The sequence below is a fragment of the Malurus melanocephalus genome, unplaced genomic scaffold (genome assembly GCF_030028575.1).
Source record: "Malurus melanocephalus ecotype Western Australia unplaced genomic scaffold, MMel_1.1 scaffold_17, whole genome shotgun sequence".
Lineage (NCBI taxonomy): Eukaryota > Metazoa > Chordata > Aves > Passeriformes > Maluridae > Malurus > Malurus melanocephalus.
In genome coordinates, this window is record NW_026623249.1 from 2,661,388 (window position 1) to 2,688,883 (window position 27,496).

Genomic DNA, 27,496 nt, shown 5'->3' on the forward strand with positions numbered 1-27,496 from the left:
CAGAAAATCCCATGCTTTTCACAGATGGCTCTTGCATTTCAACAGTTGGCAATGCATTTTGAGCTCATGAGACTGTCTGACCACTGCAGGAGAGTTGTCTCAAACAGAGCAGCAGGGAACAGGCAAGTTCACCTGGCCAGTACATCTCTACCAACACACCTTGTAYCTCCTCTGAAGCAGCCACTGCCAAATACTGCTCTCACCCTGACTTGCCTCCTCCAGTGACCTCAGACTGCTCTGTCCCATCAGCACCCACTGGCTTGAGCACTGCTGACTCCTTGGACGCTTTGGGGCACCCTGTTATTTAATCCTGCCACCCTGGCTGCAGCCAGTCACCCTATGCCTGCAGCTTTCTGCTCCAGAGCTGGTTTTCATCGCCTTGCGCAACAGTGGAAGGGTCACATCAGTTTCTCTATTCAAGGCAGCCTCATTGCTAGTGAGCACAACACTGTATCCTGGAAAACAAAAGGCACATGGTGTAACCCAGCAGCCTGGAGCTAAATGATGGCTCCACTCTGCTTATGTCTAATCAAATCCTTCTGTGTGGTACCAAGTGTCCTGCTATGGGTCTGCATTGCCTGTCATGTGCCTTGCACCCACTCTCCTATGGATTCATTTTCTTATCCTTGAGAGAAGCATGTGGAGACTGCAGGTCATGTTATAAATACCTTCAAAGTCTTCTCTGGAGTTCCTGCATCAGCTCGTCCTCCTCTGTTCAATACCMCAGTAGTGGTGCACAGGCCTGTGCCAGGCCCCTAGTAGACACACAGAGGCTGTTGCTGGGTCAGCATCTAATCACCTGTCAGGAGCAATTTCAAGCTCCTTATTTTCTYGATTGTACAGCTTCTGTAACAAGGCTTTGTTCTCTACAGGCCCTCAGCTGACTCTTTCTGTGACTGTACTGCCGGAGCATTCAAAGAACTCTATCAATGCACTACAGCCAGGGGTCCAAATATTGCCAGACCCCAGGTTTCAAGACTTGCTATTTCAAATCTGGGGCCAGCACCAAAATAATCCTACTAATTTCAGAGGCAAAAATAATAAAAAAAAAACTTTTAAAGCTCAAATATCTTGTGTCACACAGACTATTTCAGGACAGTGTTTGTGTCCATCCTGAATTTCTTCACAGGCATCAGGGCTGTGGAATCATATTGCTCCGTTTTACCTCTTTCCGGGCTGACCTAACTTGGATGAGTTGCTTGGGGTCCTCATGCCCAGGCTGCCCAGAAAGCAGAGGCACTGCCCACACTAAGTCCTCCCTTCTGGAGGGGACATGGTCAAAGATAGGCATTAACTGGCAGCCCACTGACTGCTGGTGTTGTTTCCCCTGCGAACTAGAAGAAGCCCAAGATCTGAAGCTTCTTGCAGTTTGCAAGCCAGGCTGTCATTATCCCCACCAAGGGGATACAAAAATGTTTGTTGCCTAAAGAGCTCTTAGGGCATATCAAGCCCTCTGCTTKGCAGCCCTCATGCTGACAAGGACGCCACTTCCACACAGTTTCACTCCCCCTCTCCCACCACTGGAGCATGCTGGCCTCCCACCTGTGGCATGGGAGAGGCAGCAGCACAACGTTACAGCCATAGGTTGTACATGTCCCATCAAGGGACTGAATAATAAGGAAAAAAGGGAGCAAATTTTGTGCAGTAAGCACATACAACCAGGCAGAGCTGAGAAACAGCTGAAGGACAAGCAGACAGCAAGGTGGCAACCAGGAGGATCTGACTCTGAACAAAGATCATCTCTGCTTAATTTCCCAGAGCTGGGATGGCTTGGTAGATTTCTCCCCAGGAAGAAAAGTGGTAGCAAATATCTGAACTGTTTTCAGAGTTATTGTGCGCTCTGTGAAAGCTGTGGCCTGGCCACAGRAGAGCTGACCTTTATTGCAGTGTTGGTTCCCTCAGAGCCTACTTCCACACCAGATCAAATATTTCCTCCCCCGAATCCAAGCTGTGCCCCATAGCACTGCCTGGAGAGCCAGCGTCAGTCCCAGCCCAGCTCCAGTGTCCTACCAGCACTTGGGCCAGAAGCAGCACAGGGTGAGCCTGGGGACTTAGGAGCTGCAAGGATGCTGGGACCTGTGGGAATGAGCACAAGGAGTGTCTGAGGGAGTCAGGGTTGTTTAGTCTGGAGAAAAAGAGTCTCTGGGGCAACCTTATCACTCTCTACAACTACCTAAAAGGAGGTTGTAGCAAAAGGGGATGGCCTTTTCCCCCAAGTAACAAGCAATAAGACAAGAGAAAATGGCCTCAGGTTGCACCAGGGAAGGTTTAGTTTAGATATTAAGAAAATTTTCTTTACTAAGAGTGTTGTCAAATACTAGAACAGGCTTTTCAGGGAAGTGGAGGAATTGCCATCCCCAGAAAGTGTTTAAAAGGTATGTAGATGCTTAGGGACATGGTTTACTAGTGGACGTGGAAGTGCTGGGTTAAGGGCTGGACTCAGTGACTTCAGAGGTCTTTTCCAGCCTAAGAGGTTCTATAATTCTGTGACGCCGGGCCCCGCGGGGATGCCAGCCTTGCTTTCATCTCTAGATGGTGCTCTGAGGCCGGGCAATGGCCGGGCTTCTTCCGTCTCGCCGAGCCGCTCAGCCCCGCTGCGCTGCGTCCTGCCGGCGGGAGCACACCGCGGCTGGGAATGGCAGGACGGGCTGACCATGGCGGGAGGAGAAGGCTGTGCAGCCCTTCCGACAACTGGCTGCCATCTCAGCTCCTGCTGGTGTGACATCCCCCGTCAACTGCGTACAGAGACTGCCTCCCCTGCCTCCCATACGGCTGCGGTCCCCCTCTGTCTGTACCAGCGAGGCCGCCCCAGCTGCCCTATACCACCCCGCGGTTTCAGCATCCCAGCRGGCTGCATTCCCTTCTCTCCCTCTCCTGCACATGCAGCCACAGCCCATCCCAGCTTTGCGGATTGAGCACAGGGCCTGCGTCTGAGGGGTTTTCCAATGGTGATGCTCCATTAGGGCCCAGCTCTGCTCTTACCACGGGCAATGCCAAAGTCCCATTGACCTCGTGGGGGCAAGCCCTTAATGACCTGGGAAGGTAAGACTTCTTTTCTGGGTTGTTTTTTTTGTTTGTTTGTTTGTTTGTGTTTTGTTTTGTTTTGGTTGGTTGGTTGGTTGGTTTTTGTTGTTCTTGGGGGGGGCTTTAGTGACATTTAAAACAGCAGCCACTTCGTATCACCTGTCCAAAAGCTGGGAGAGACCTCAGACCCTCCTGCAAAGGCAAAGAAAAGCTGCTAAAGCTCAAAGAAAACAGAAGAGACATTCTTGCAGAGGTCAAGGGTGTGCTCACAGCTGCTGGGGCAGTGCCATGTGTCATATCTGCTCCTGGGCAAAACCTGGACAAAACCAAGCTATTTGAAACCTAACATGTTTGTTCAGAAGCACAGACATTTTCAGCACCACTTCCTAATCATGGAAATCCAAATCCATTTTCTCCCCAACTGAGATTATTGTGTTGTGTTTCTTAAAAATATTTTTAGTTGCAGTGTGTATCCAAATGTTTTGCTGAGCAAGTTTTGTGCAAGTTGAAAGGTGCCAAGGATGATTTCTTTTCAAAAGGGTTGTCCAAAAGTGTCACCAAAAATAAAACATGAAACAAGTTCATTCTCAAGTGTCATATCACAACAACAACATTCATTTGAGAGCTGGCAAGAGTGACAACAGAGTGGTTGGTTGTCATGGGGTAGAGGATCTGAACCAGTGCCTGGATTTCATTCATGGGGAAAAAGTCCTTCCTCTCCCCATTGTCTTTCTGGTATTTGAATGGCTTTTGATAATGAGCCAAGTAAGATGTTCAGAAGTAAGACAGGAAAGAAATACAGATTGTGGTCAAACAAACAAAGAAGTAGTGTCTTCCTCTTGAAAAGCAAGCTGCCAGCCCCTCAGGATTAGAGGTAGGTCTTAAGGAAGCAGTCCCTCCATCAGATCCTGGAGGAGGGAAGGACCTCAGGGACATCATGCTCTCTCACGCATTAAAGTGTCTTCTCTGGAGGGCACAAGGCAAGGAGGTATCRTCTACCTGATCCTCCACACAGCATGTGCAAAAGGTAAAATACCTGTTGTGTTTGCAGTTATGAATGGCCTGGACAGCTGATTTGCAGAATCCTTAAAAATGTCAGGCCTTCTCTATAGCAAACAGTTTTCCAAGATGGATTCTCCCAGTAGCTTTTCACTGGCTGCATAAAGAAATCCCCAGTATAGGGCCAGAGAGGCATTTATTGAGGTAGATGCTGTGGCTGTGTGGCATTTTTGTGAATGTCATGGGGTATTTATGGGATGAAGTTGTGGTGTAGGATGGATTATCCCCCCACGTGTGGCATACACATGTAGGCACAATGCAGTGTGTACTTGAGCTTGAGTGCTCTGGGATTCCAATGTGCAGGTAAAGAAGCACCTGTGCAGAAGCATGTCCTGCTGCTATGTGCCAGCAAAGCCTGTGGGCACGTGTGCAACGTGCAGGAACAGCCTCTGGAGTGGCTGCACCATGTCATTGGAGGGGCTGTGTGTGGCAGGAGCAGCACAGCTTCATGAGGAGTGTTTGACAGGCAGGAACTTACCCATCACCTCTGTTTTCCTACACTGTCTGTTTCTCTCCTTCCCTCTGCGCCCTCCCCTCAACCCCTTTCTCTCTCCCCTCTCTAATGATCTGACAGCATTGAATCTTTCTTGCAATTTTATTATAAACAGCAGGGGTTTAGCTGAGTATTCTTCAATGCCTCACTGTTTTCTCCACTGTGATGCCACACATGACATGAAAACGTCCAGAAAGTTCAGACACACAGAYGGGGCTGGAACCAGTATGGCTGAATGATTGTTCCCTTAGATTTATTGCAATCTTGTCCCATCTTTCCAGATGAAGTGAGAAGTGGCAGTGCTGGCCTGTYTGTTGCCCCAGCCACTCCAGCTGTGCATGCCCATGGCCCTGGTGCACTATCCTTGCCTGGCACCTCTGCACACTTGCTCCTTGGTGACGAGCCTCCCAAGAGCTGTGAGCACTTCACTGCCACCAAGCACTGCCACCTGCCTCCAAAGGATGCTGYACATCAGTGACAGGGGTGCCCAGGCATGAGGGTTCCCCCTCTTCTGGAGGCCACCACCCCAGCCTGTGTCCTGAATGCCCGTGTCCTCACACGCAAAGTCCTTCTCTCTCGCTCCATTAGTTTGTTTCCATGGCCAGTGGCAGGCACACGACTCTGAAAGCTGTATTAAAAGCCAGGTCAATACCAGCCTCTGTTTACTACCTCAGGGGAAAATAAGCAATGAAAGGAGGGAGTGACTTCATTTCCTAAACCAGCAAACCCTCAAATTTAGTGCTGAGAAAGGCCCCCCAGTACCCAGGTGGGGTGCATTGGAGCTCTGAGGAGAGGCAGCTCTTCCTCAGCACCAGCAGAACTGGATGGCGGTCACTCAAAATCCAGTATATCCACCATTTCAGTGAAGGCTCTGAGGAAAACTGCTCTGGCAGATGGGCTCTGGAGCCGAGGATCACCACAGGAGCGAGGTAGAGGCTGAGGTACTTAATGCCTTCTTTGCCTCAGTCTTTAATAGTGAGACAAGTTGTCGTCAGGGTACTCAATCCCCTGAGCTGGAAGACAGGGACAGGGAACACAGTGAAGCCATTATAATCCAGGAGGGAATGCTCAGTGACCCTCCTACACCACTTAGACCCTCCCAWGTCTGTGGGGCTGGATGGGATCCACCCAAGGGCACTGAGAAATCTGGCAGAAGAGCTTGCCAAGCCACACTCTGTCATTTATCAGCAGTCCTGGCTGACCAGGGAGGTCCCAGGTGACTGGAGATTAGCCTGTGTGACACCCTTCTACAAAAAGGCTGCAAGGAGGATCTGGGGCTATACAGGCCTGTCAGCCTGACCTTGGTGCCAGGAAATGTCRTGGAGCAGTTTATCTTGCCATCATATAGCACATGCAGCACAGACTGGGAATCAGGCCCAGCCAGCATGGGTTTGGGAAAGGCAGGTCCTRCTTGAGCAACCTGATCTCTTTCTATGACAAAGTGAGCCACTTACTGGATGAGAGAAAGGCTGTGAATATCGTCTACCTGGACTTCCCTAAAGTCTTTGACACAGTATCCCAAAGCATTTGCCCAATAGAAACTGGCTGCCTGGAGAAACTGAATGGGTGCGCTGTYCAATGGGTGGAAAACTGGCTGCATGGCTGGGCCCAGAGAGCGGTGGTGAAYGGAATTATTCCGGTGAATGGAGCAAAACTGGGCAGGACAGCTGCTCTCCCACAGAACCAAGAAATGGCCATGTCTGAGTCTATAAAAGTTTTGTTATTTGTGCTCTTWCTCAAATGCACTCCCATATAACCTCACTTTCTCTTCTTGTTTTTCCCTTCCTTCTCCACCATCTGCCTGCTGTGTCTGTTTCTTCCTCTCAGTCCTGCTATTTCCTCCTTAGCCTTCTGCTTCTTCCCTTTACTTCCTTTTGCTTCTTGAACCGATTCCAAATTGATATTGAGATGTTTTTTTTCTGCTTTATAGATCAGGGATTAGGTGGGACATAATTTCCTCAGCCATTCCCCACCATAACACAGCTATTGGGTGCCCAGAGCAGCTTCCTGAACTCCCTGTTTGTCTTTCTATCCTCATTTCATTTGCAGTTTTGAAGGGGTGATTCTGCTGCTCCTGAAGGAAAGTGCTCATCAAGTTTTCACCTCTTTCATTTAATGACTGCAAACTGATGTTCCAGGTCTAGCTTTGGTTTTCTTTCCACTTGCTTTTAGCAAAAAGAGAGGCTTTGGGTTTTTTTATGAGGTTTTGAGCCTTCCATCTAAAGCGATGTCATGCACATCTCTGCCTCTTTACCAAGTATATCTATAACCCTTCCCTGGGCAAAACTCTCACTATCTCCAAAGCAAACAGGATTGTTTAACCCATACTATTGGTAATTTTAATGCAAATTATTCCCTCCATACCTACACTTGTATGACCTTCTCCCTGAGCAAATTCTGTGGCCTCTTATTGCAGGTCTTTACAAGAGAGGCTCAGAACCAGGGAGCCCTCAGGGTGGAGCTTGCAGGCTCCAATTCCATGCAAACAACAAACACCAGCACTAATAATCCTCACCAGTCTCTATACCAGGCTGCAGCCTTGGGGTCTGTCCTTTGCTTCCAAACCTCCCCTTGGGATATTAGACTTTATTAAAAATAAATAGTTACAAATTCAGTTTTACAGCTGATGGCAGCAGGGAGAAGAATGGAGGAGGCAAAAGGAGCAAGTGGAGGGTCTGCTGTCCAGTCAGGTCACCTGTCTGTCATCCCGGCTGTGCTGTGCCGGGGAGCAGTCTGAGTGTGGCAAGCACAGGGCCCTGCCTCCTCTGCCAGGTATCTCAGGAGAGGAGCAGGACACATTTTTCGAGAGGACTGGGACAACTGGGTGTGAGTCCATGGAGCTGAGCTGCTTCTGGAGGTGACAGACACCAAAAGCCAAGGAGAGTGCAGAGTAGCCTGTGTAGAGTGTCCTTGTCTCCTAGCTTGGTGTTTGCAGTGGAAGAATATGGATCCCAATTCTCCTTCTGTTTTATATATAGAGTCATATGCAACAAGCAACGAACATGCAAGTAAACTCCTAGCCTGAGATCCTTCCCCACTCCCTCCAGGAGGCCTAAACTCTCCTTTCCATCCTCATCTGGTCAGTACTTAGGTATCGATCCTCTCCTAGTAATAGCAATGACCCATGAGAGCCATGGGACCTACCCATAGTGAGAGGAGACAGAAAGTCTGCTGTTGCCTCAGCAGCAGAAACACTTGCTGCGGGTCCCAATCTGTCCATTGAAGGCAGGGACTCCTGTCACCTCTCCAGAGACAAGAAACCAGGCCTGCTGCTCTCATGTCTCTGGGCAGGAAATGGGTTCCAGCCCAAGCTGCACACCTAGGAAGAGTAGCACATCCTCAATCCTCTCCCAGGCAGCATGAGCTCATGAAAAAGGGGGTATATCAGAACAGCTCCAGGCCTTGGTGTACTCGGGGGCTGAGGTGCAATCATGGGAGGCATTGTTTGGTGCTGAAGGGATTTATCCAGTGTATGGGTATGGAACAGAGGAGGCTGTGGGCAATGGGCGTGGAACGGGGAGGCTGGAGGAGTTAGATGGCTGACTCCCTGCGGTAGGAGATTGTATCTAGAGGCAGAGTTGCCTGGAGCCGCTCCAGGTCCAGGTGGCTTCCAAAATCCATCATCTGGATGATACCTCCCTCCTCTTTGGTGTTGCCCCCTAACACCACACCCACTTCATCATCATCATCTTCATCTTCATCTTGACTGACAAGTGCCAGCTCATTTTCATAGCAGAAGGCACTGGGAGGTGGTGGAGAAGGTAGGATGGTCATCTTGCTTTCTTGCAGCTCCCGGGCTGAGCAGCAAGGTGTGCCCGCCACCTCATACGTCTTGTGAAAGCGTGAATAATCCACTTTGTAGTGGTTCTTCTCCTCAAACACAACTGGTTCAAAACGATGACCCCAAAGGATTTCACTAGCAAGGTAAGAGCTTCGTGCCTGTGTGGTCATGGCTGTGGCTTCCACCATCCCCTCCAGAATAACCACAATCTCAAAATTCTCAGTCTCCAGCTCTTCCTTGCCAATCCCATAGAGGGGGCTCTCCTCATCAATCTCGTGAACTATAATAATAGGTGAGACCAAAAATATACGATCAAGACCCACATCGTAGCCCACATTTAGGTCCCGCTGGTCCAGGGGGAGGTATTCCCCTTCCTCTGTCATGTAGGGCTTGATGAGCTGGGCTCGGACGTGGGCCTCCACGATGTGACTCCTCCTCAGGTTGCCCACCCTCCACATGAGACACAGTTTCCCATCCCGCACGGAGATGACCGCATGATGGCTGAAGAGGAGGGTCTGGGCCCGCTTCTTGGGCCTTGCCATCTTGGCCATGATAGTGCCAATCATGAAGGAGTCAATCACGCAGCCCACGATGGACTGGACCACAACTGCCATGATAGCCAGCGGGCACTCCTCAGTCACGCAGCGGAACCCATACCCGATGGTTGTCTGCGTCTCCACTGAGAAAAGAAAAGCCCCCAGGAAACTGTTCACGTGCATGATGCAGGGCTTGAGGAGAGAGGGACCACCCGCCACCGCCGGTGCATTGAGGTCACCATGGAAGAAAGCTATGCACCAGAAGAGGAAGCCAAAAAAGAGCCAGGAGACCAGGAAGGCGGCAGAGAAGATCATCAGCATGTACCTCCAGCGTGTGTCCACGCAGGTGGTGAAGATGTCGGCCATGTAGCGCTGAGATTTGTTGCTCAGGTTGGCAAAGTAAACGTTGCACTGGCCGTTCTTCTTCACAAAACGGTTGCGGTGCTTCCTCTGGGGAGCGTGGTCCTTCCCATTCCGGCTGTGCCCGTTCATGCTGCCCAGTGCAGAGACCTTGTGTCCATCCTCTTCGGTTGAGACGATGCTGTACCTGGGAAGGGAGGAAACAAGCACTTCCATCAGAAATATGTGAAGGGCAACAGCAACTGCTGAGATGGCAAGGGCAGGAGGTGTGGGTGGCTCACAGAGCTACAGGACCACCCTCCTGAAGGATTTCACAGCAGCACGTTTCTGTGATTATCGCACCACAGTGCCACCCTGACCAAACTGGTGGAGATCAGCTGCAATGTTTGCTGACTGCTGCTGCCAGGAGGTTGCATCTAGCAAAGTCCTGACAGGGCAGCAAAGCAGCAGCAGTTAGTAGCTCTGTTGTACCTTCCAGCCTTTATGGTGAGGAGGGATACAAGGCTTTGAAACCTGACAGCAGCTGGGACAGTCAGGAAGCCTGAGAGCAAGCACCCACAGCTTGACCACATTTTGGCCCTCATATAATGCAAGGCTGGGAGTTTCTATTTTCTCCTCTCCTTTGCTCGCTGATTTCATGGTGTGTGGTGGCAATGTTTATACACTTCCTGTACTCAGGACAATTCTGTTGCCACAGCAACACGTGTGGCTTCCAGCATCCCTTATCCAAAGCCAAGGTGTAATTTGGAAATCAACAGCCAGAGCACTGGCAGTTTTCTTGGCAGAAGCTACACACACACTTTCTGGGAGATCTTTGCCCCTCTGGCTCCCCTCCCTGGCAGTCAGCTCAGACTCTTCCCTTCATGTGACACTGTGACAGTTGCAGATACTCCTTAAAGATGGCAGAAGATGTGCTGATCACTGAGGAAATCAAGAGAGTGTACTGAAGCGTGAAGATTGCTCTGCCCTCATGCCTGACAAGCTGCAGACTCACAGGACCCTGGGAGTGTCTCCCTTCCACCCCACAGTGTTGGTATGTCAGCTGGAATCCTCCAATATGGGCCTCTTTCCACATCTCATGGCAAGGAGAGCACTGATGGCCAGAGTTGCGATTCCTGGGAACACTGGCTTCTGTGGTGCTGCTGGAATCTGGAATTTCTGTTCCGGCACCGTGCGGTGCTTTGCTTCTCCTGCATAGTATTCCTCCAAGCACTACCCCTACATATGGCATGTTTTACTTTGGAGAAAGAGAGAAGAGTCATTCCTTGTAACAGGAAAGCCCCAATGGGTAATTTGAGAAGAATATATCAAAAGGCAATCTGAAGGTAGGGTCTGAGGGGCCAGATGAAGAGGACCAGCTCACCCAGGGCAGCAGTAGGTCTTGAGAGGAGGGTTACTCACCGATTGACTCGGACGCTGCCCATGGCTCACTCTGTCATCAGGTGTCAGGGGGCCGTGGGAGCTGGCAGGGCGTGGCAGCTCATGCAGCAGCGCTCACACGGGACTGGGCAGCTCCAGCTTTCACCTCTGGCAAGCTGGGACTGGAGCTGCCATTGTGATTGCTCCTGGGCACGCACCTGGATGGAAAGGACAGAGCAAAACCCAGTCAGAGCCTCCCCTGACAGCACCCATCCCAGCCCAGAGCAGCAGGCACAGGGCTCCCAGCCTTTTGCTCAGGGTGTTTTGGGAGGTTTCCMTGGAGCACGGTGCCACAGACTGGCTCAGGTAGGTGAGCAGCTGAGGGATACAAACTGGGTATATGGCCCACAGATCTTGCACTCCCCAGCATCTCCTGCCAGCAGAGGAGCAGGGCCAGCCGCCCAGCACTCTCCAGATCAAGGACACAGCAGCTGAGCAGCTCTCAGGGCCCTCATTCTGAGCCATTATATTAATATCAGAGCTTACACCAAGGCCAGAGCTCAGCCAGATAAATACCTCACACACATGAGCTAACGAAGCGCAGGAATGTAGCTTAAGCCTAACCCAGAGGGGACTTTYTCCAGGATGTGCAGAATATACCCCCTTGTTTCAAATGAAAGAAGGAAAGCAATARGTAGAGCCCAAAAAAACGGATAGAAAGGAAGAGCTTAGGGGTAGCCAAGGAGAAGCCAGCTAGAGCAAGCAAACCTTGTGACATGCCCTKTGTGCAGCATCCAATGAGCAGCTYAGCAGCAGAGTCCTGGGAGGATGTCCAACAAATGTCCTGACCCAGTCGTCCCAGAAAAGAAGAATAAGGAAAGCAAAGACTCARGAGCCGACCTATTTCACCTGCCCAGAGCTGCTGAGAAGTGCACTGAGGGGGTAATGACTCACAGATTAGGAAGGCGTTTGTACACCCATCCTAATCCTGCACTGTAGCCTTTGGATTACAGCAGCCAGGGTAAAGTGTGGATGCAGAGAGGGCCAGCTTTTTCACTTCCTCCTGTCTCACTGATAACAGTGGCTGCCAGATATGGAAAAAATCCAAGGATTTGGGGATCAGATCTAAGGTTTAGGGCTGCTTACAAATAGTCGCACAGACAGGAGAGAGGAACAGCAAATGATGTTGTCTGGGCTGGAAAAGCTGGTGGGAACCATCCTTGTCTCATCATCAGTGCTGCAGAATGGGGCTGCATCTGGCCAGGGGTGCCCACCAGTTCTTTCCAGTAAGGACCACAAACTGGAAAGCAGCAAGAATGGAGCTCCAGACATCACTTCTGATGGGATGGTGGTTAACCAGCAATCTTGCTCTCAGTTCCTGAGGCATTTAAAGCTCTGTGTTAACATAAACATGGCTCCTCAGAGCAAGGGTATTATGAGACCAAGAGAAGACAACGATTCACCATATAGAGATTAAAGTGACCAACTGCCCAAAAATCCCCAAAAGCACTTTGACACTGAACTCTTCCAGCTCCCACCCCCTCACTGCCTTACAACATCCAAGTCTTCATGGAGTTGGTTTGGCTAGATACAGGAATTTTTGTTGTGCAGCTGGGTAAACCAAGAGCAGACCATGAGGCTGGTAACCTAAATTAATTAGAAATGTTGAAGTGATGGACAGAGTTCACTTCATATCCACTGAAGGTCCTGCTAGATAAAGCTAACTGCAGTGATTACGTGGCGAGTTTGGACTGAAAGGTCCCACATGACTTTGGGATGTGACAAAGGCAGGAAGTGTAGGTACACCCCTCTATGCCAGGCCCAGCCAGGAGAGGAAAGGCATCCTCTTCAATTGGCATCGTCCTCAGCCAACCTGGATATGCCAACACCAAAGGGAAGGCATTGCCACAGTTCACACATGCACAAATTTCTATTGATTTCCACCAACAACAGCCCTTTTTCCCTAGCTGTAGAAACAAGTGCACCATTTCCAGGGATGCTGGAATTCTGGCCTAGGCAGCCAGTTTCAGAAGGGAGACAGGAGGACCTAAGAAGCTCTGTGAAATCATGTGCAGTAACACCTGGATCTTTGCTCCTCCCCTTTGCCTCTTCTCTAAGAAGGGCTTTGTTCACTTCCAGTTCAGGCTGGTAGAGCCATGGGTGGGATGACCATGCTGTTTAGAGTGTTGCTATCCTGTGGTGCTGTGTGTCCTCCTGGCTCCCACATGGACCTCATGTCAGCCGGAACTGTGGCCCAGCCTCTTGCACAGAGGCCACCACAGCTGGACCATGCAGGCTTTGCTGCCAGCTCTGCAGTGCCCAAACACAGTGTCAGCAGCTAAAGCCACATCACTACCTACAACCGGTCCTTAATCACAAGGAAAGTATTTCCACAAAGGATAAAGGCCACCAGTCTGGGCATGCACATTTGAGAATGGGAAAGGAAATGCTTTTATTTGCAGCAAATGGCTGCAAGTGGGAGACCCATGGCCTCGGACCGTACACTGATCCATAGAACTCACACAGAATTGCACCCATAGATCTTTTTCTGCTTAAAATTTGAGCATTTTTCTGGTAGATGCAAGGACCTCAGCAACAACAGGCAGCATTCCTGAGGCAGGAGCTGCCTGAGGGAGCCATTTGTGCCCATTATGAACTCGTGGGGGTTTTGACTGATGAAATCTATGTCGTGCTTCGCTGCTTCCAGGCCACTCTGCTCTCAGGTTTTCATTGCCCAGCTTGAATCTCTCCAGCTGTCCTTGCAGAACAAAGATCTTCTGCTTCAGCCTCTCCACTTTCATTTCTGCATCCAGAGCCCTCTGGGTCATTAGCTGGAGATGATGCTCAGTCTGCTGGACCAAGGACTGGAGCTCTCGGGCTTCCCTCTCGTGTTCRGCGTGGGTGCTCTTCAGCTGATCCTGCAGGCTCGACACTGTGCACGCCTGTCTCTTCAAGTCATTCTGGAAGGTATTAAACATACTCCTGACCATGGCATTGTCATTCCTGAGTGCAGCATTCTCACCCCTGAGCCTGTCGTACTGCCTCCTGAGCTCATTGTATTCGTCCCTGAGCACAACATCCTGCTCCATGAGCGCAGCACTGTCCTTTTTGAGCCTTTTTATCACCTGCCTGAGAGAAAAGTTCTCTGACATGAGCATGAGGTCCCCGTTCCTGAGTGTTTTRTTCTCTGACCTGAGCATGTTGTTCTCCTTCTTGAGCATGTCATAGGTCAGGTGCAGGGATGGGGACTCCCTGTCCTCACCAGCCTCCTCGTGCAGCATGTGGGGCTCTGCTCCCATGGTGCTTTCTGAGCGTCCCACATAGTGGTCATTGGCATGGGCCTGTGTGGCAGGGGCCTGTGTGCCCAAATCCTGGCCTGATCTGTGCTGGAAAGAGTTTGGGGAGCCATTTGCTGCTGCAGTGGCCATTTGGACAGCAGGTAACCTCTGATGCCCAGGAAGGTGATAGGTCGGGCTGGGCTCCTCATCTCCAGTCAAGCTTTCAGACATTTCCATGACTTTGTAAAATGGTTCCTGAAACTCCTGACCTTCCTCCTCAAGCTCCGGTGCATGTTTGGCCAGCCCCACTCGTTTATCTTTCACCATGTAAGGGTGCTTGGGAGTTAGGGGAAACGGGATGCGTTTTCCCAGATCCTCAGTCTGATTGTCATCTGGGGTGTCCTTGCTCTTGGACGAGGGTGAAGGACACTCAGAGTGACTGGAGTTCCCTAATTCTTCACTGTCATCATCTTCACCATCATCATCATCATCTTTCAAGCCTTCAGATTCTGGGTAGATCATCATCATTACCCCAAAGATTCCAAATGGCTGTGACATTTTTCAGGATGCTCTGGGCTGCAGCAAGCAGGAGAATCCAAATTGTCCTCCTGGAGCGCAGGTGGTGCAGGCTGTTGACACTGACAAGCAGTGTGACACCTTCTGCAGCCTCAGCAATGCTTGTGGCCACCAAAATCCCTCTGTTTAGAACACCAAGATGTTCAGGGGAGAGAGGAGAACCAGATACCTCTGAATCTTGGCTCTGAGGACAACTGGAACCACCAGCATTCCAAGGTCTGTGATGTCATTGAGTTCCATGTGTGCTGAGTTGTCAGAAGCAGGGGAGGGGGAGGAAGAAATCAGCTGCTGTCCTGATTCTGTCTAGGACTCCATTATTTTTCCTCATAGTAGCCAGCACAGTGCTGTGTGCTGAATTTAGGATGAGAATAACGCTAAGAACACAGACATGGTGGTGTTAAGTAGTGCCTCACTCTAAGCCAAGAACTTTTCTGTTTCCCATGTTCTGCCAGTGAGGAGCTGCACAGGAATCCAGAAGGGAGCATGGCCAGGACAGCTAGTCCAAAGTAGCCAAAGGGATATTCCATGCCATGGAGCATCATGCCCGGTATATAAACTGTGGGAGTTACCTGGAAGGGGCCAGGGGACAGGCTGGGCATCAGTCAGTGGGTGATGAGTAATTGAGTTGTACCTCACTTGTTTCTCTTGGGTCTTGTTATTCTCTCTCTTGACTTATTATTACCATTATTATTATTATTATTATTATTATTATTATTAATAATAACAATATTAATATTATTAGCTTATTTTTCAATTATTGAATTGTTCTTATCTCAACCCACAAAGTTTACCTTTTCTTTTCAATTCTCCTCCCCAGTGAGGCTGCGGGCGGCAAAAGAGAGAGAGGGGCTGAGTGGTACTTAGTTGCTTGCTGTGGTTAAACCACAACAACTGTAACCAAACTTTTTGTAAGCAGAAGGATAGACAGTTCTCCTGGCTGAAGAGCTGACCCCAGATGGGGATGCTGCCAGTGAGCAGAGAGCAGCTCATGAAGCCACCTGAGATCTCCAGTGTTAAGAAGGGACAGTCCTGGCAGCATGGGTCAGAGGGGACACCCCTGCCCCACAGGATACTGAGACATCTCCAGCAGCGAAGTCATTTTGGGCTCACCCTGGGCACACACAGGGGATGTCACCGGCACTTTGGCCAGAGGCATCACTCCAAGCTGGATGGCCAGTGAAGGGTCTACGTTGTGGTGCTGCCAATCTGATTCATCCCCTGCTGCCAGCTGGCACAGGGAAGTGTTAGTAATAGCAAGTGCCACAAATTCAGAGCGGCACGAGCCAGGAGACGAACAAAAATAAACACATTTCCCACTTCCACCCCAACACACCCCCACAGTGCATGGTGGCACCATGGGAAGGACAGACAGGCAGGCAAGAAGCTTTGGGCTGGGGACTGCTACCACACTGGGTCACTGTCCCTCCTCATCAACTGGTGGCCCAGGGCCACTGCTGTCATCGCTTCCTGCAAAATCGATGATGCCAGCTTGGCAAGACCAGGGGCCTATGCAAACATAGTTCAAATGGTTGTGAAAAGGTCCCATTGCAGCTTGGAAACCTGAAACACAAACGAAATGAAAGGGGAAGGCTCAGAGATGTCTCCAGCAGAACTGGATTACATTCATATCCCGAATGGGCAGCTGCCTGTCACATGGACAAGGGGGAGGAAAGCCTGGGTGAGGACATAGACACAAATCTGGAGCATGCCTAAGGACATTCTTTGGAGCTTGCTCTGCCTCCTGGGACCCACATGTGGAGGAGAAAGCTGCAGGGTCAGTGGCAATGGAGTGCYATGGAGTGGGATGAAAGCAAGATGGTGGGTGCAGAAAGGAGAGATGCTAGGCAGGAGCCTGCAGTCTGGACAGATGCCTCTCCATCCCTCTGTTGCCTGTCCTGGGTGTACATGAACACTCATTTCATGCCTTTTGGAAACTCCCCAGTTCTCTGGGAAGTTGTTGCAACATGGACATCACAGCCACTGCCTTGCAGCACTGAAACTGCCACCCAGAAGGGTCTCCAGGTGCCAGCAGCTGCCTCCAGCCCCAAAGCATCCACTACACTTCCTTCTTTCCCAACCACTTTCCCCTGCCTGTGTCTTAGATTGAGCAATGCTGGGGACATCACCACGGTGCTGCAGTCATCTCCTCCTTCCCGTGTGACACCGTGCTCCAGCAGCACAAGTCCTTGCACCAGCCCACGCTGCCACCCCGGTTCTGYTCTGGCCCTGAGCTGACACGTGGGGCTGCACTGCTGCTGTCCCTTTCCAAGGGATCTGCAGGCTAATAAGGTCAAGGTGCTTGGTGCTGGTGCAATGTCTGCATTGATCCATCTCCAGCATGGGGTCCAGCACCTCTCACATCCCCAGCTTTCTCCAGCCCCTGCCAGAGTAGACCATATATTGTCAATCCTTCTTTAAATTTGCAATGGAAGAGTCTCATGAAACAGAACAGAAAAGTCCACGCTAAAGCACTCCCCCACTTCTCTTTTTATAACAACCGTATCTGGTGCTCTGGGACATACACTGTGAACGACGGCGATGGAAAAATCCCAGGGTATTTTTACACTCTTAGTCTTAGCTTTATCTGGAGTTGTCTGGCAAATGCTTCCCTGCTGTCTGTGGTCAATACCTCAGCCGCTGGTTGCGCTCCGCTTTGTGCCTTTATCCCTGTTACCGGCTGCTGGCTTGGGATCAGCTTCCACAGACCCATCCTGCCAGCTCGGGCACCGTGACAGCACGGCAGATGAACTCCTCGCCTCTCGGGGAGCCAGGGCGGAAACACCCGCAGCTGAGAAGGGACCTCTTTGCCTTTTTGCAGAGCCTTGTGCACCCACAGCTTTCAGTGTCCTCTCTGTCCTCTCTGTAACTCTGTCTCTTCGCCTATTCCACATGATCATTCCCAGGCTTCATGCCGGGGCTCAAAGGGCAGCTCGGTGCCGTGGGGGCTGTCCTGCCACAAGAGTCAGTGGCCGAGCTCTCGCTCCTCCGTGCCGGCAGGGCAGGGTGCCAGGCACTGTACGGGCACTCGCAAAGGCACAGTCACAGTGCAGGAGAGTTTTACCGTATTAAAAAGGCAAGTGACATATGGAAGGTGAGGGGAGGAAGCTGTAATCAACTCTATACCATTTTTATATACACACTTCTGCCTTTTCGTTCAATAATTATAAATAGATGAAGTGCCAACAGTCCCCATCTGCCCCTCAAGGCATGATCCGCTGACCAGTTTCCCTTCCAAAAGAGGATTTTATTCATGTGCTTCTGCCCGGTTTATATTTTGGGGTGGAGTGAGAAAGGGGGATATTTTTTCCCCCTGTGAAGCTCTGGAGCCTGAGGATGGGTAATATGAAAACAAAACAAAATGATTTGAAGTTAAACCATCTCAGTGTGTGACTCAGAGCTATTCATAGCTCCCTGAAGCCAGCTGCAGCAACGGAGCCAGAAGGATTCTGCCCGTATTATTATTCCAATTACCATCTGAATTAAAAGTTTGAGCAGTGATCAGCCCACATGCTGATGGGAGGGGGAGAGAAGAAAGCGAAGAGAGAAGGAGAGAAAGAGTGAGAGGGAGAAAAAAACAGATAAAAATGGGAACCACACAAAGGTCCCCAGGATGACAAAGTCGGGAAGAGGCACAGAAAAGGTGACAGCATCACCTCCTTCCTGCTCCCACACCGCCCCAGCGATCCCTGCTGCGGCTGCACCGTCCAGACAATGGCGCTGCAAGARCAGCTGCCTGATCCTCGGGATCTCGGACTAGATGAGGGACACCCCATGGTGGGGCTGGTCGGACTGGCCTTCACCCACTCTTCTCTGGCCAAAATGGGGCTGGGGGTACAAGACTCGGGGGCTGGGGGTTGACTGAGCAGGATTGTAAGGAGAGGATGCTGCTGGAGTGGCAGCTGGGGAGAAGTCCCTGCTTTTCCTTGTTGAATGGGGTAGGTGGGTGTTATTCTTTGTAGCTGGCATCATAGCAAAAAATTAAATGCGCAGAAGGCCCCTGGTCTTCCCCAGTTGGTGTTCTTGGCCAAAAAGGAACCAAGTTTTTGTAGCAGCCAGGATGCAGACCACGTCCCASCTGCTCCTGAGGAAAAACAGGGGCTGACATACGCCCAGCACCCTGCCTGCCAAACCACGGACCGAAGAGTTGATGCGAAAACTGCAAGAGCTGAAAAACTGAAGGCTCTGGGGCTTCCCTGAGGTCCTCACATCCCAGGCAGTTGCAGTGCACTCAGGTCACCTCCTCCAGGTTCCCAGCTCAACTACTCAGTGCAAAGGGCATCTTCCCTAATCCCCACATCCCCGGAATTCCTTTCACTGGGCATCCTGTCCTGCAGGAGCCTTGATGTAAAGCCATTTCCAGCAGCATCCATGTGCTTCAGCATCTCCTCAGCACAAAGTGCCTGCCTGGCAATGTGGGATGTCTTGATGGCTTTTGGCTAGTCAGGGAACAAGGATAATTATYGGTGTGCAGGAAAAGGGGGGCAAGGGTGGCTCACGTCATCTGCCTGCCTGCTGCAGTTGTGCTCTTGACAGGGCAGGGATGGACTGTCGGTGTCTCTGCCAAACACCCAGCAAGGCAGGTGCCTGCAAATGGTTTATGAATGATGATAACAACAGTGACAGCAGCAAGGGCKAGCAATAACCAGGGCAAAGCCTGCTGCACGCCAAGCCCCCGAYTGAGAGAGGCTGCAGCCGCTGCTCCACACGCAGCTGCTGCACGACAGCTGAGTTCCCAGCCTGGCTGCTGAGCACTAACCCATCGGTGACAGAGAAAAAAATCTCCCTTCAGCCCCCTTGTCACTATGCTAACAAGGAGCTGAGCAGAGCCACGAGCCTCCTGAAAGGGCCCCAGCTTCTCCCCCTTCAGCCACGCCTGCTAGGCACCAGAAACAGAGCAGAGGGAGCATCCCAGGTAAGCCKCAAAATCGCATTCCCGCGGAGAGAGGATCGAGTATTTCACTACAGGTTTGCTGACCTGTATTGCTGCAGCTTGATTCGTCAGGTTTAACGAACACATCTGGAAGGTGTCAGGCCTAAGTGCTGYCCAATTCACGTAGTCACGGAGGACCACTGTCCCCTCCTTCCCCTACCCCACAACTCTCCGACAGAGCAGGATCGGGCAGAGGCAGAGCAGTGCGAAGCGGGACACGGTGGCTGCGTCTGCACAGTGCCGGGACTGCGATATTCCCCCCGCCATCCCTGCGGGTTACTGTCATACCCCTGCTCCTCCCGCGGGCATCCTGCCTGCTCACCTGCCCGTCGCCTGCTGGCACTCGGTGCTGCCCGCGACTTCTGCCTGCTCGCCTCCACCCAGACACGAGGCTCTTTCTTGGCGGTGGGAACAACGGGAACGGGAGAGGAGAGGACTTCTGGGGCCGCTGTTTCTACTCCCGTGGCAAGCACCGCCTCTTCGTAATGCCATCGAGCTTTTCAGAGGGATGAAACGCCTGTCTGCCCAACCTCTGGGATCCCCAGTGCCCTTCAGCCCCCGCACTCACCGTGCTGCTGGCGGGGCCGATCTATACAGCTCTCATGGGGCTTTATCCTCCTCTACTTTTCACAGAGTTACTTTTCACATCCCCTTGCTCTAAGACTCCTTTCAGCTGGTCAATCTGTGCTTAAGCAGGCTGCCAGCAAAAACGGAGCAGGCAAGAGGAGAGGGGACAGCAAAGCTGAAGGCAGGAGAAAGGAGAACAGACAGCACAGAGGCAGCTGGGACAAGGCCAGCAGCTCATTGTACCAATGCTGGTGCCGCTCGCCAGGGAGCGAAGGAGGTGAGGAGAGCTGTCAGGGTCATTTCTCTGAGCCTTTTGTAAGGGACAGAATGGGGGACGCTGCTTCCCTCATTATCGAACAGCACTACTCTGAAGCGTTTCAGGAGAAATGTTGCCATAGAAATAAAGCAGCCGTCCAGATTGTGAGGGGCAGACCCACTGCCATGGTGGCAGGAGCGTGGGCAGAGCGGCAGCAGGAACCCCTGGCTGGCGGCGTGGGGCAGTGCCGGGCTGGAGGGTGTCTTGTTCTCCACCCTCCACTCTCTAATTTCCAATGAGAGCAGCAGTGGTGCTRCTGTGCCTGCACGGCCAGTGCTAGGAGATGGTGGGCTTCTCCTCCCCAAATAAACCAGTGGGTGAATGCCAAAACGTCCCTGAAGCAAGCTGCCCGCTGCCAGGCTCCCAGGAGGACTGGCATGGAAGTGCATGGGTCTCTGGGGCCGTAGCCGGCTGCCATCCCTCAGCTACCTGTGCCACGGCATCACCTTCACTGCTGGAGAGCGAGCCTGGCAGGTCTGAGGGCGAGAACCGGCTCAAAGGCAGCCCTTGCTTGTCCCAAGCTCCCCACTGCCAGAGAATCAGCATCTGTCCCAAGAAGAGGCTTCAGTCCTAACCATCTCCGTTAAAACCGCCTTGTCTGGGGAGGAAAACCRGCGCCGGCGCCATGGGGGTTCCCTGTGAGGCTCCCTGCCCCGGTAAGGGACACAGGAGCAGCGACGTCAAGAAGCAGGAATTCAGCCTGACTCAGTTTCGCAGAGCAGCGAGGCAAGCGCAGACGGCTTCACTCAGCCCTYGCCATTCACAGAAAAACGAGCGCCAACGGGAGGCTGGGAGCCGCGTGGATGAGTAAGGGATCGATTGCTGAGACGCCAGCATCCATCTATTGATTGCTGGCCGCACGGCCGGGTGAAGCCAGCCCGGCGCAATAACGAGGCGGGATAGGGGCACTCGCTGGGGGCAGAGGGCCATTAACTGCTCCGCTCTGCGTCTGCACTGATGTCAGAGCGCCGTGGGCTCGGGCATCCATCGTCGTGCCCTCCTCCCCAGGCTGGCACCCTCCTGTCACCGACCCCGCGCCAGGGATGCAGCTGCTTTCTGGGCGTGGCCGATGGCTGAGCTTGGGGTGGCCGAAAGGCTGGAGGGGTCAGTGGGGACTGGTCCTGCCAGGTAACCCTGTCTTTTCCCAGCCACCTCCTCACTTTCCGGTTTTCCTTGCAAACCATGGCAGGGGACTGCAAGGGGCAAGGACCAATGCCAGCCCCCAACCAGCACCACACGTCGGGGCACTTGATCTTAGCACCCAAACAGGGGGAAGATGAAAAAGGTGGAGGAGAGAAAACCCACTTCCCTCCAGATGAGCCCTCTCCAGTTTATCYTCTCTGTGGCCATCCTCACCATGGGTCCTCTAATCCTCCACCCCCTGGCCCCACCAGACTCATGCTTCCCTCCTAAGGCACACATTTTCCCTGCACTTTTAATTCTTTTCAGTGGCTGCAAACAGGAGTGGCCAAGTGCCGAGGTGTCTCAGGCTTCTGTGGGTGCTTCTTCTGGTGATGAATGGAGAAGGGACACATTCCCATGTCTCTGTCAAGATGTAACTCCACATGCAGCTGCCTGATCCCTCCCAGCCTCTGGATAACCCCAAGCCCTGGCCTCATCTCCACACCTCCCAGGCATCCTGCAGATGCCTCCTCCCGAGAAGCCAAGGAGGGCACAGAGCAGGGGTCAAGGGGAGTCTTGGAGCTACATCACCTCTGCCAGGCGTTCTCATGTGCGCTGTCACTGTCTGCCCTTCACAGAACACCCCCCGAGGGGAGGAAGGGGAGAAAGGAGAGGCCCCAGAGCTGCTGTTTGCTTTGCCATGGATGGAGTCAGGGCTGGGCAGTGGGGATGGGAAACTCCAGGTTCTTGCCAGAAGGATTTGGTTGACTCCAGGCAGTTTGCCCAGGAGAAAGGGCCTTGGGGGCTGAAGGGCAAGGGATGTCCAAGGTGATCTGCCAGCATCACGCAAACCTGCCTGCCCACTCCTGCCTGGTGGGGATGCTGACCTTGCCAACAGGGAATAAAGGCAGAGTTTCTCTGGTAGTTTGCTCGTGGCTTCCTCCTGACCTCCTTCACCCACACCCACTATGCAGCACTTTGCACTGTGTCTACCTGGGGGGTGTTGAACCACCACCAGCACCATCAGCCATGGTGAGACTRGGAGAGGTAGAAGGTGAGGGAGAGAGGGGGAAGGTCTGGAGCCCACAAAGCTCCACAGGCAGCAGCAGAATGAACACATCCACTTCAGCCCCATTTGCACTGGAGRGCTGGGAGAGCAGGTCTCCAGCTGCCTTCTTTGTGAAACGGCCGGGACCAGCACAGAGAACAATGCGCAGAGCAGGAGAAACAAAAGGTGAGCAAGACCCAGCCGGGGCGAGAAGACACTAAGAAAACACGGGGAGCTGAAAAAATGAAGAAGTTACCTGCGAAGCGCCCAAAAGTCAGGGTGGCAAGGGGGCGGGGAGGGAACTTGGGGAGGTTTAGAGGCAGGTGCCCACCCCTGCCCCTCGGCCCGCGTCCGCCCCGGGAGCCGTGCGAGAATACGCCATGAACACAGGCAACTTTATTATTCACTGGCACGCTCGCACGAAGCCACGCATCTCTCCCTAAGTTATATTTATAGCTGTTCCTCAGAGCGAACGCRAGTGAAACAATACATTATTTTCCTAAGGGAGAAAAACCCTTCCCGCTCTCATGCCGGTGAGGAGAGCAGCGCGCCCCGGCACCGCCTCTTACCCGGGTCCTGCCGAGGGCTGCCGCCTGCTCCAGCCGTGCCGAGCCAACATCAGAGGAAGGGGAAAGCGGCCGGTTTCTCCATCTCACCATGAAATGCCTCAGCCGGATCGGAGGAATCAGGGAAGTCTCTCTGCAGCCCTCACTCGCCTCCAGCCTAGGTTTATTTTTTTCCCAGCCGAAGAGCTACTTCTCCGCTGCGACCTGCTCCTCTCCTAACTCTGCCCTGCCCACGCCAGCGCTCTCCTTCTGCCTCTGCCTCTCAGAATTTGTTTCTCCCAGGAGCGTCCATCCCACGGAGTGCTGATGTGCCTTCGTGGCTCAGCGACGGGGTCAGGTCTCCCCCTCCTGCCTGGCTCCCTCCTTCTCAGGCATGATTTGCCCGTGCCCCTTGCTGCCCCCCTGCTCCAGTCCCCAGATCCCCCCTCTCCCTGACACTCTTCCTCCCTTTGCGCTCCGCTCCCTTTCCCTTTCCCTGGCTGCCTCTCCCCCTCGCTGATTGCTATGCAGTCTGTAGCTGAGAAGTCACTAACTCCGAGGTAGGATCCAACAGCTTTCGCTACTTTAGCCCATCCTCGCCTGTGAGCTCAGAGCTGCGGAGCCGCCATGGGGGAGACGAGAGCAACCAGCGGCAGCGGGAAAGGARTGGTGGGGCTGCCAGATGCCCCCAAGGAGGTGAATCCTCCTGCTAGGCTGGCGTGCAGAGATGAAATAACTATTGTCAGAGGTTTTTTCCCGCCTGGATTTGGGGTGCTGGGCTGACACCTCGCCTTGAGGAGGGACCGGGCTCTCTCAGCTGATGCAGACTGTTTGTTGTGGGGTGCTGCCTCCCCACTCTAGAGAGCAGGTGATTTCCTGCCTGGATGGGTAATACTGAGGACAGGAACATGAACACGAAGGGACAAGCCCTCAGGGCTCTGGGATAGTGTGCAGCCACCCTGACAAGAAACCTGTCCAAGAAACCTCTTCTGGGTACGGCCAGCAGCAACTCAGAGGCTTAAGAAAGGTCACTTCTTTGTGACAAGGAGAGAAGCCAGAAGCTGCAGCCAAACCCAGAGGTCCCTGACCACACAGGCAGTGGGTGTAGGCACAGGGTCCTGGGGACAGCCTTGCTCCAGGACAGCATTGTTTGAGRCCATGATTTTCGTCCTGGTGTCTCATCTGCTGTCTGTAGTGTTAAGGCCTTTGCTGAAAAGTCAAAAAAGATCAAAAAAACATTTTTTGAGTCTCCTCTGGGCCCCAATCCTGCAACAATCATGATCTTCTCTCCCAAAATCATCCCAAGGTGTGGCACATGGGAACACACTGTGGAGCTGGCTGTCCCCTGCCAGCACCAGTGAACACTGCCAAGGCGAGTACAGCCTGCTCCCACCTGGCAAAGCCACTGCCAGGGAAGCAGAGGGCGGGTTTAGTAGCTCCATGCAGATGAGCAGCTGCAAACCAGGAGCGCAGCAGTCTCCTGAAGGGGCATTTCACCCCAGTGAACCCATGGCTGCTCCCAGTGGAGGATCCTGAGAAGCTGCTGTGCCTAGATGGACCAGGGTCAGCCTGTCCATCCCCTCTGCAGCCATCCCTATGGGATATCTTGTTCAGGTTCACATGGGTAGTTACTTTCCCAAATGCCCTGTCTCCAGGGCCTGTGGGGCTGCTTCCCAAGAGCTACTGGCCACTATCTGCACAGCTGCCCTTTGGCAAAGCATCCTATCCCTCTGGCACCATAACAGGCCTCTCCTCTTCATATGGTGAAGGGATGAGATGGGGCTCAGACATCTTTCTCCCTCCCAGAGGAGGCAAAGCCCTCTGCAGCYACCTCAGCTTCAGGTTGGGCTTCTGCTCTCTGTCTTTTGCTTCTGATGGCCAGCTCCCCCCGAGACCTCACCGTGCTTCCCTCTGCAGCAGGAGGATGAAGAGCTGCCCCTTGTCCATGGTGTGGCAGCCAGCACTGCCAAGAGGCAGTTGGCACTTCCAGAGCCAGTGAGAGGGACATGGGGATGTTACATAGAAGATGCCACTGGCCCCTTGCTGTCCTTGTGCCCCCCAGGTGCCACACCCTGACCGCCCCATGGCCGTTGGCCCCAGCAGCGGGGTGGCTCACACTCACCACCCCCGTCCGTCTCCACCAGCACCATCTTTAATAAGAAGTGTGGAATATTTTAGCACCTATGGAAAAGCCACCACAGACGGTGGTGGCAGCCGTTGCCAGGGAGACGCTCCCAAAAATAGCCCCACTCCGCCAACCTTTCCCAGTGCTGCTGTGGGGATTGAGGGAGTTAGAGGGATAGAGGGATGGAGGGATGGAAGGGTGGAGGGAGGGATGGATAAAGGGATGGATGAAAGGAGGGAGAGGGATGGAGACATGGACAGAGGAATCTTTGGAAACATGAATGGAGAGGTGAATGGAGAGAGAAGGAGGGAGGAGTGGTTGAGAAGATGGAGGGAGGAATGGATGGAGAGAGTGAGAGAGATGGCTAGAGATGGATGGAGACATGGGTGGAATGGAAAGCAAGAGCTCCTGGGACGGTGAGCAAACGCTGCCTGCCCCCTCTCCTGCCTGGACACGAAGAGAAGTTCTACCTCCATGCCAGCAGCTCCTGCTTGGACACCTGTGACACTCCTGTGACACCAGCTATGCCAGCACAAACCCTCAAGCTGTCTCTGTCCTGAGCAGGTCAGACTTAGAGTGTTTAAATCAGTGAACAAAGTTTTGGACTCCTTAGCACCTGCCAGGATCCCTCTGCAATCCTCCTCCAACCATCCCACCTCTGTCCCCAGTGTTCCAGAACTGCCCAGCCAAACTGACCTGGCCATGGGGGCAGAGACGGTGAGACACAGAGCTGGTCCATGGTGTTCAACCCCCCCATGTTCCCCAGCCCCTCCAGGAAGCAGAATCATTTATTTCCCTGTCTCAGATGAATGCCTGAGGGTGCCCACTCTCGCAGGAGGTCTGGATGCAGCCTGAGCAACAAACTGCAGCAGAAATGGAGTGGGACACCTGGAGCATCAGCAGGGGCAAAAGCACAGAAGCTTTCCTGATAGAAGGAAACAAATCTGTTAGTGACAAGGAAACCCTCTTTTGTCCCTCTTCTCACCCCATACCCATCCCTTCACAGGACAGGCAGCAGTGGAGAAGGGCCCTGGATGCAGCTGCTGCTGCCTGGCCCAGGGGCTCTGCAGGAGGAGCCTTCCAGACCAGCAGAGGCAGATAGGGAAACCCCAAAAATAGAACTAAAGGAGAGGGGGAGGGGGAGAAAAAAATAAACCGAACAACCCCAAAATCTCATTTTTAATATAAAATTCCAGCTCACTTGCCTCCTTGTCACCCTTGTGGTCACCATGGAAACGGGAGGCATGGAGAGAGCATCACCGTGCTGGGTGGTAGCAGCACCCGGCATTATTTTGGGAGTCAGGGAGACACCCGGCGCAAGGCACTTAGCATTGTGGCAGGGTGGGGGGAGGGAAGGTTTATTTTTACTTGGTCCCACTTCATGTGCCAATTTTTTCTTCTCTGAGAGCCTGGATGCCCCTTACCCTGCAGCAGCTTTCCTGTGGCCCTCATGTGCCACACAGGGATGCCCCATGGGAACACCCCAGCCCTACCACCATGTCCCAGTGGGGTGAGCTTGATTGGGCTTCTCCCTCGAAGTGCCTGTAATGGTCACCTCAGCCAGCTGTTCCTGGTGCCACAGTGGGAGAAAACGCTGGAATTTGGAGCCCATCAGTTCTTCTTGGGAAGGTGCAAGAGGAAAGACAATGAACCTTTGCCACCCACAACAGTTTTACCCCTCTGCAGGGGACTTCTTTCCCTGGGTGGGACAAGAAGCTGCAAAGAGGAGTGCAGGGACAAGAGAAAGATGAGAGTTCACAGATGTTGCATGCCAGGAGATTGGAARGAGATCTCCAAAATCTGTTCCTTCCTCCCAACTTCACTGCTCCACAGGTCAAATCTCCTTGCCCACTTGCAAAAGGACCTGGCATACCAGGGACCTGCAGGGCCACCAAGGCTTGGGGCTTGTCTTTCACCAGCACCAACACRGCCTTGAAAAGCCCTGGTGAAATCCCAGGCAGCTCCACTCTTACATCTGGAAACCCAATTCAGCCAGTCCCTACCCTTTGCCAATCGTGTYCTTTGTTCTAAGCCACCCTTCTCCCACTGCACCAACCCCTGCCTCAGTGCCCTGGCTGGGAGCAGGCAGGGATGTCTCCAGTTTTGTGGGGCCGAGCAGGTGTTTTCCAGCCCAGCCTGTGAATCCATCTGGAAAAGCCCTATGATGCAGGTGCTGGAGTGTCAGAGAGGGAAAACACAACCGCCAACCTAATGGGCAGGGAGGAAATGTATGCAAATATATTCAGAAAGGGATCCGGTAATGCTAATAGGCCTGTTAATCCTCACAGAAATCAGCAGGAATTATATTTTTACACTTTAGTCGTTAAGGATTTTACTTCAAGCAAGCCCATAAGGGCAGAGAGAGATGTGTAGGAGA

At 52.7% G+C, this 27,496-nt stretch overlaps 2 protein-coding genes across 2 annotated transcripts; both read right to left on the bottom strand.

Moving 5' to 3' along the window:
• Positions 1 to 4,672: 4,672 nt before the first annotated feature.
• KCNJ4 (potassium inwardly rectifying channel subfamily J member 4) lies at positions 4,673 to 9,434 on the bottom strand. The gene has a single exon (XM_057388354.1). The coding sequence runs from the start codon at positions 9,383 to 9,385 to the stop codon at positions 8,108 to 8,110; it is 1,278 nt and encodes a 425-aa protein (XP_057244337.1). The 5' UTR covers positions 9,386 to 9,434; the 3' UTR covers positions 4,673 to 8,107.
• A 3,410-nt stretch (positions 9,435 to 12,844) lies between these two features.
• On the bottom strand, positions 12,845 to 14,466 carry LOC130585866 (uncharacterized). The gene is given in 4 exon segments (XM_057386537.1): positions 12,845 to 12,922; positions 13,135 to 13,232; positions 13,235 to 13,326; positions 13,328 to 14,466. Coding segments are annotated over 4 exon segments (1,389 nt in total). The 5' UTR covers positions 14,449 to 14,466.
• Positions 14,467 to 27,496: the final 13,030 nt, after the last annotated feature.

Bases quoted from the DNA above. Each gene is read 5' to 3' on its own strand.
- KCNJ4 (XM_057388354.1), bottom strand. From the start codon at position 9,385: ATGAACGGGCACAGCCGGAATGGGAAGGACCACGCTCCCCAGAGGAAG.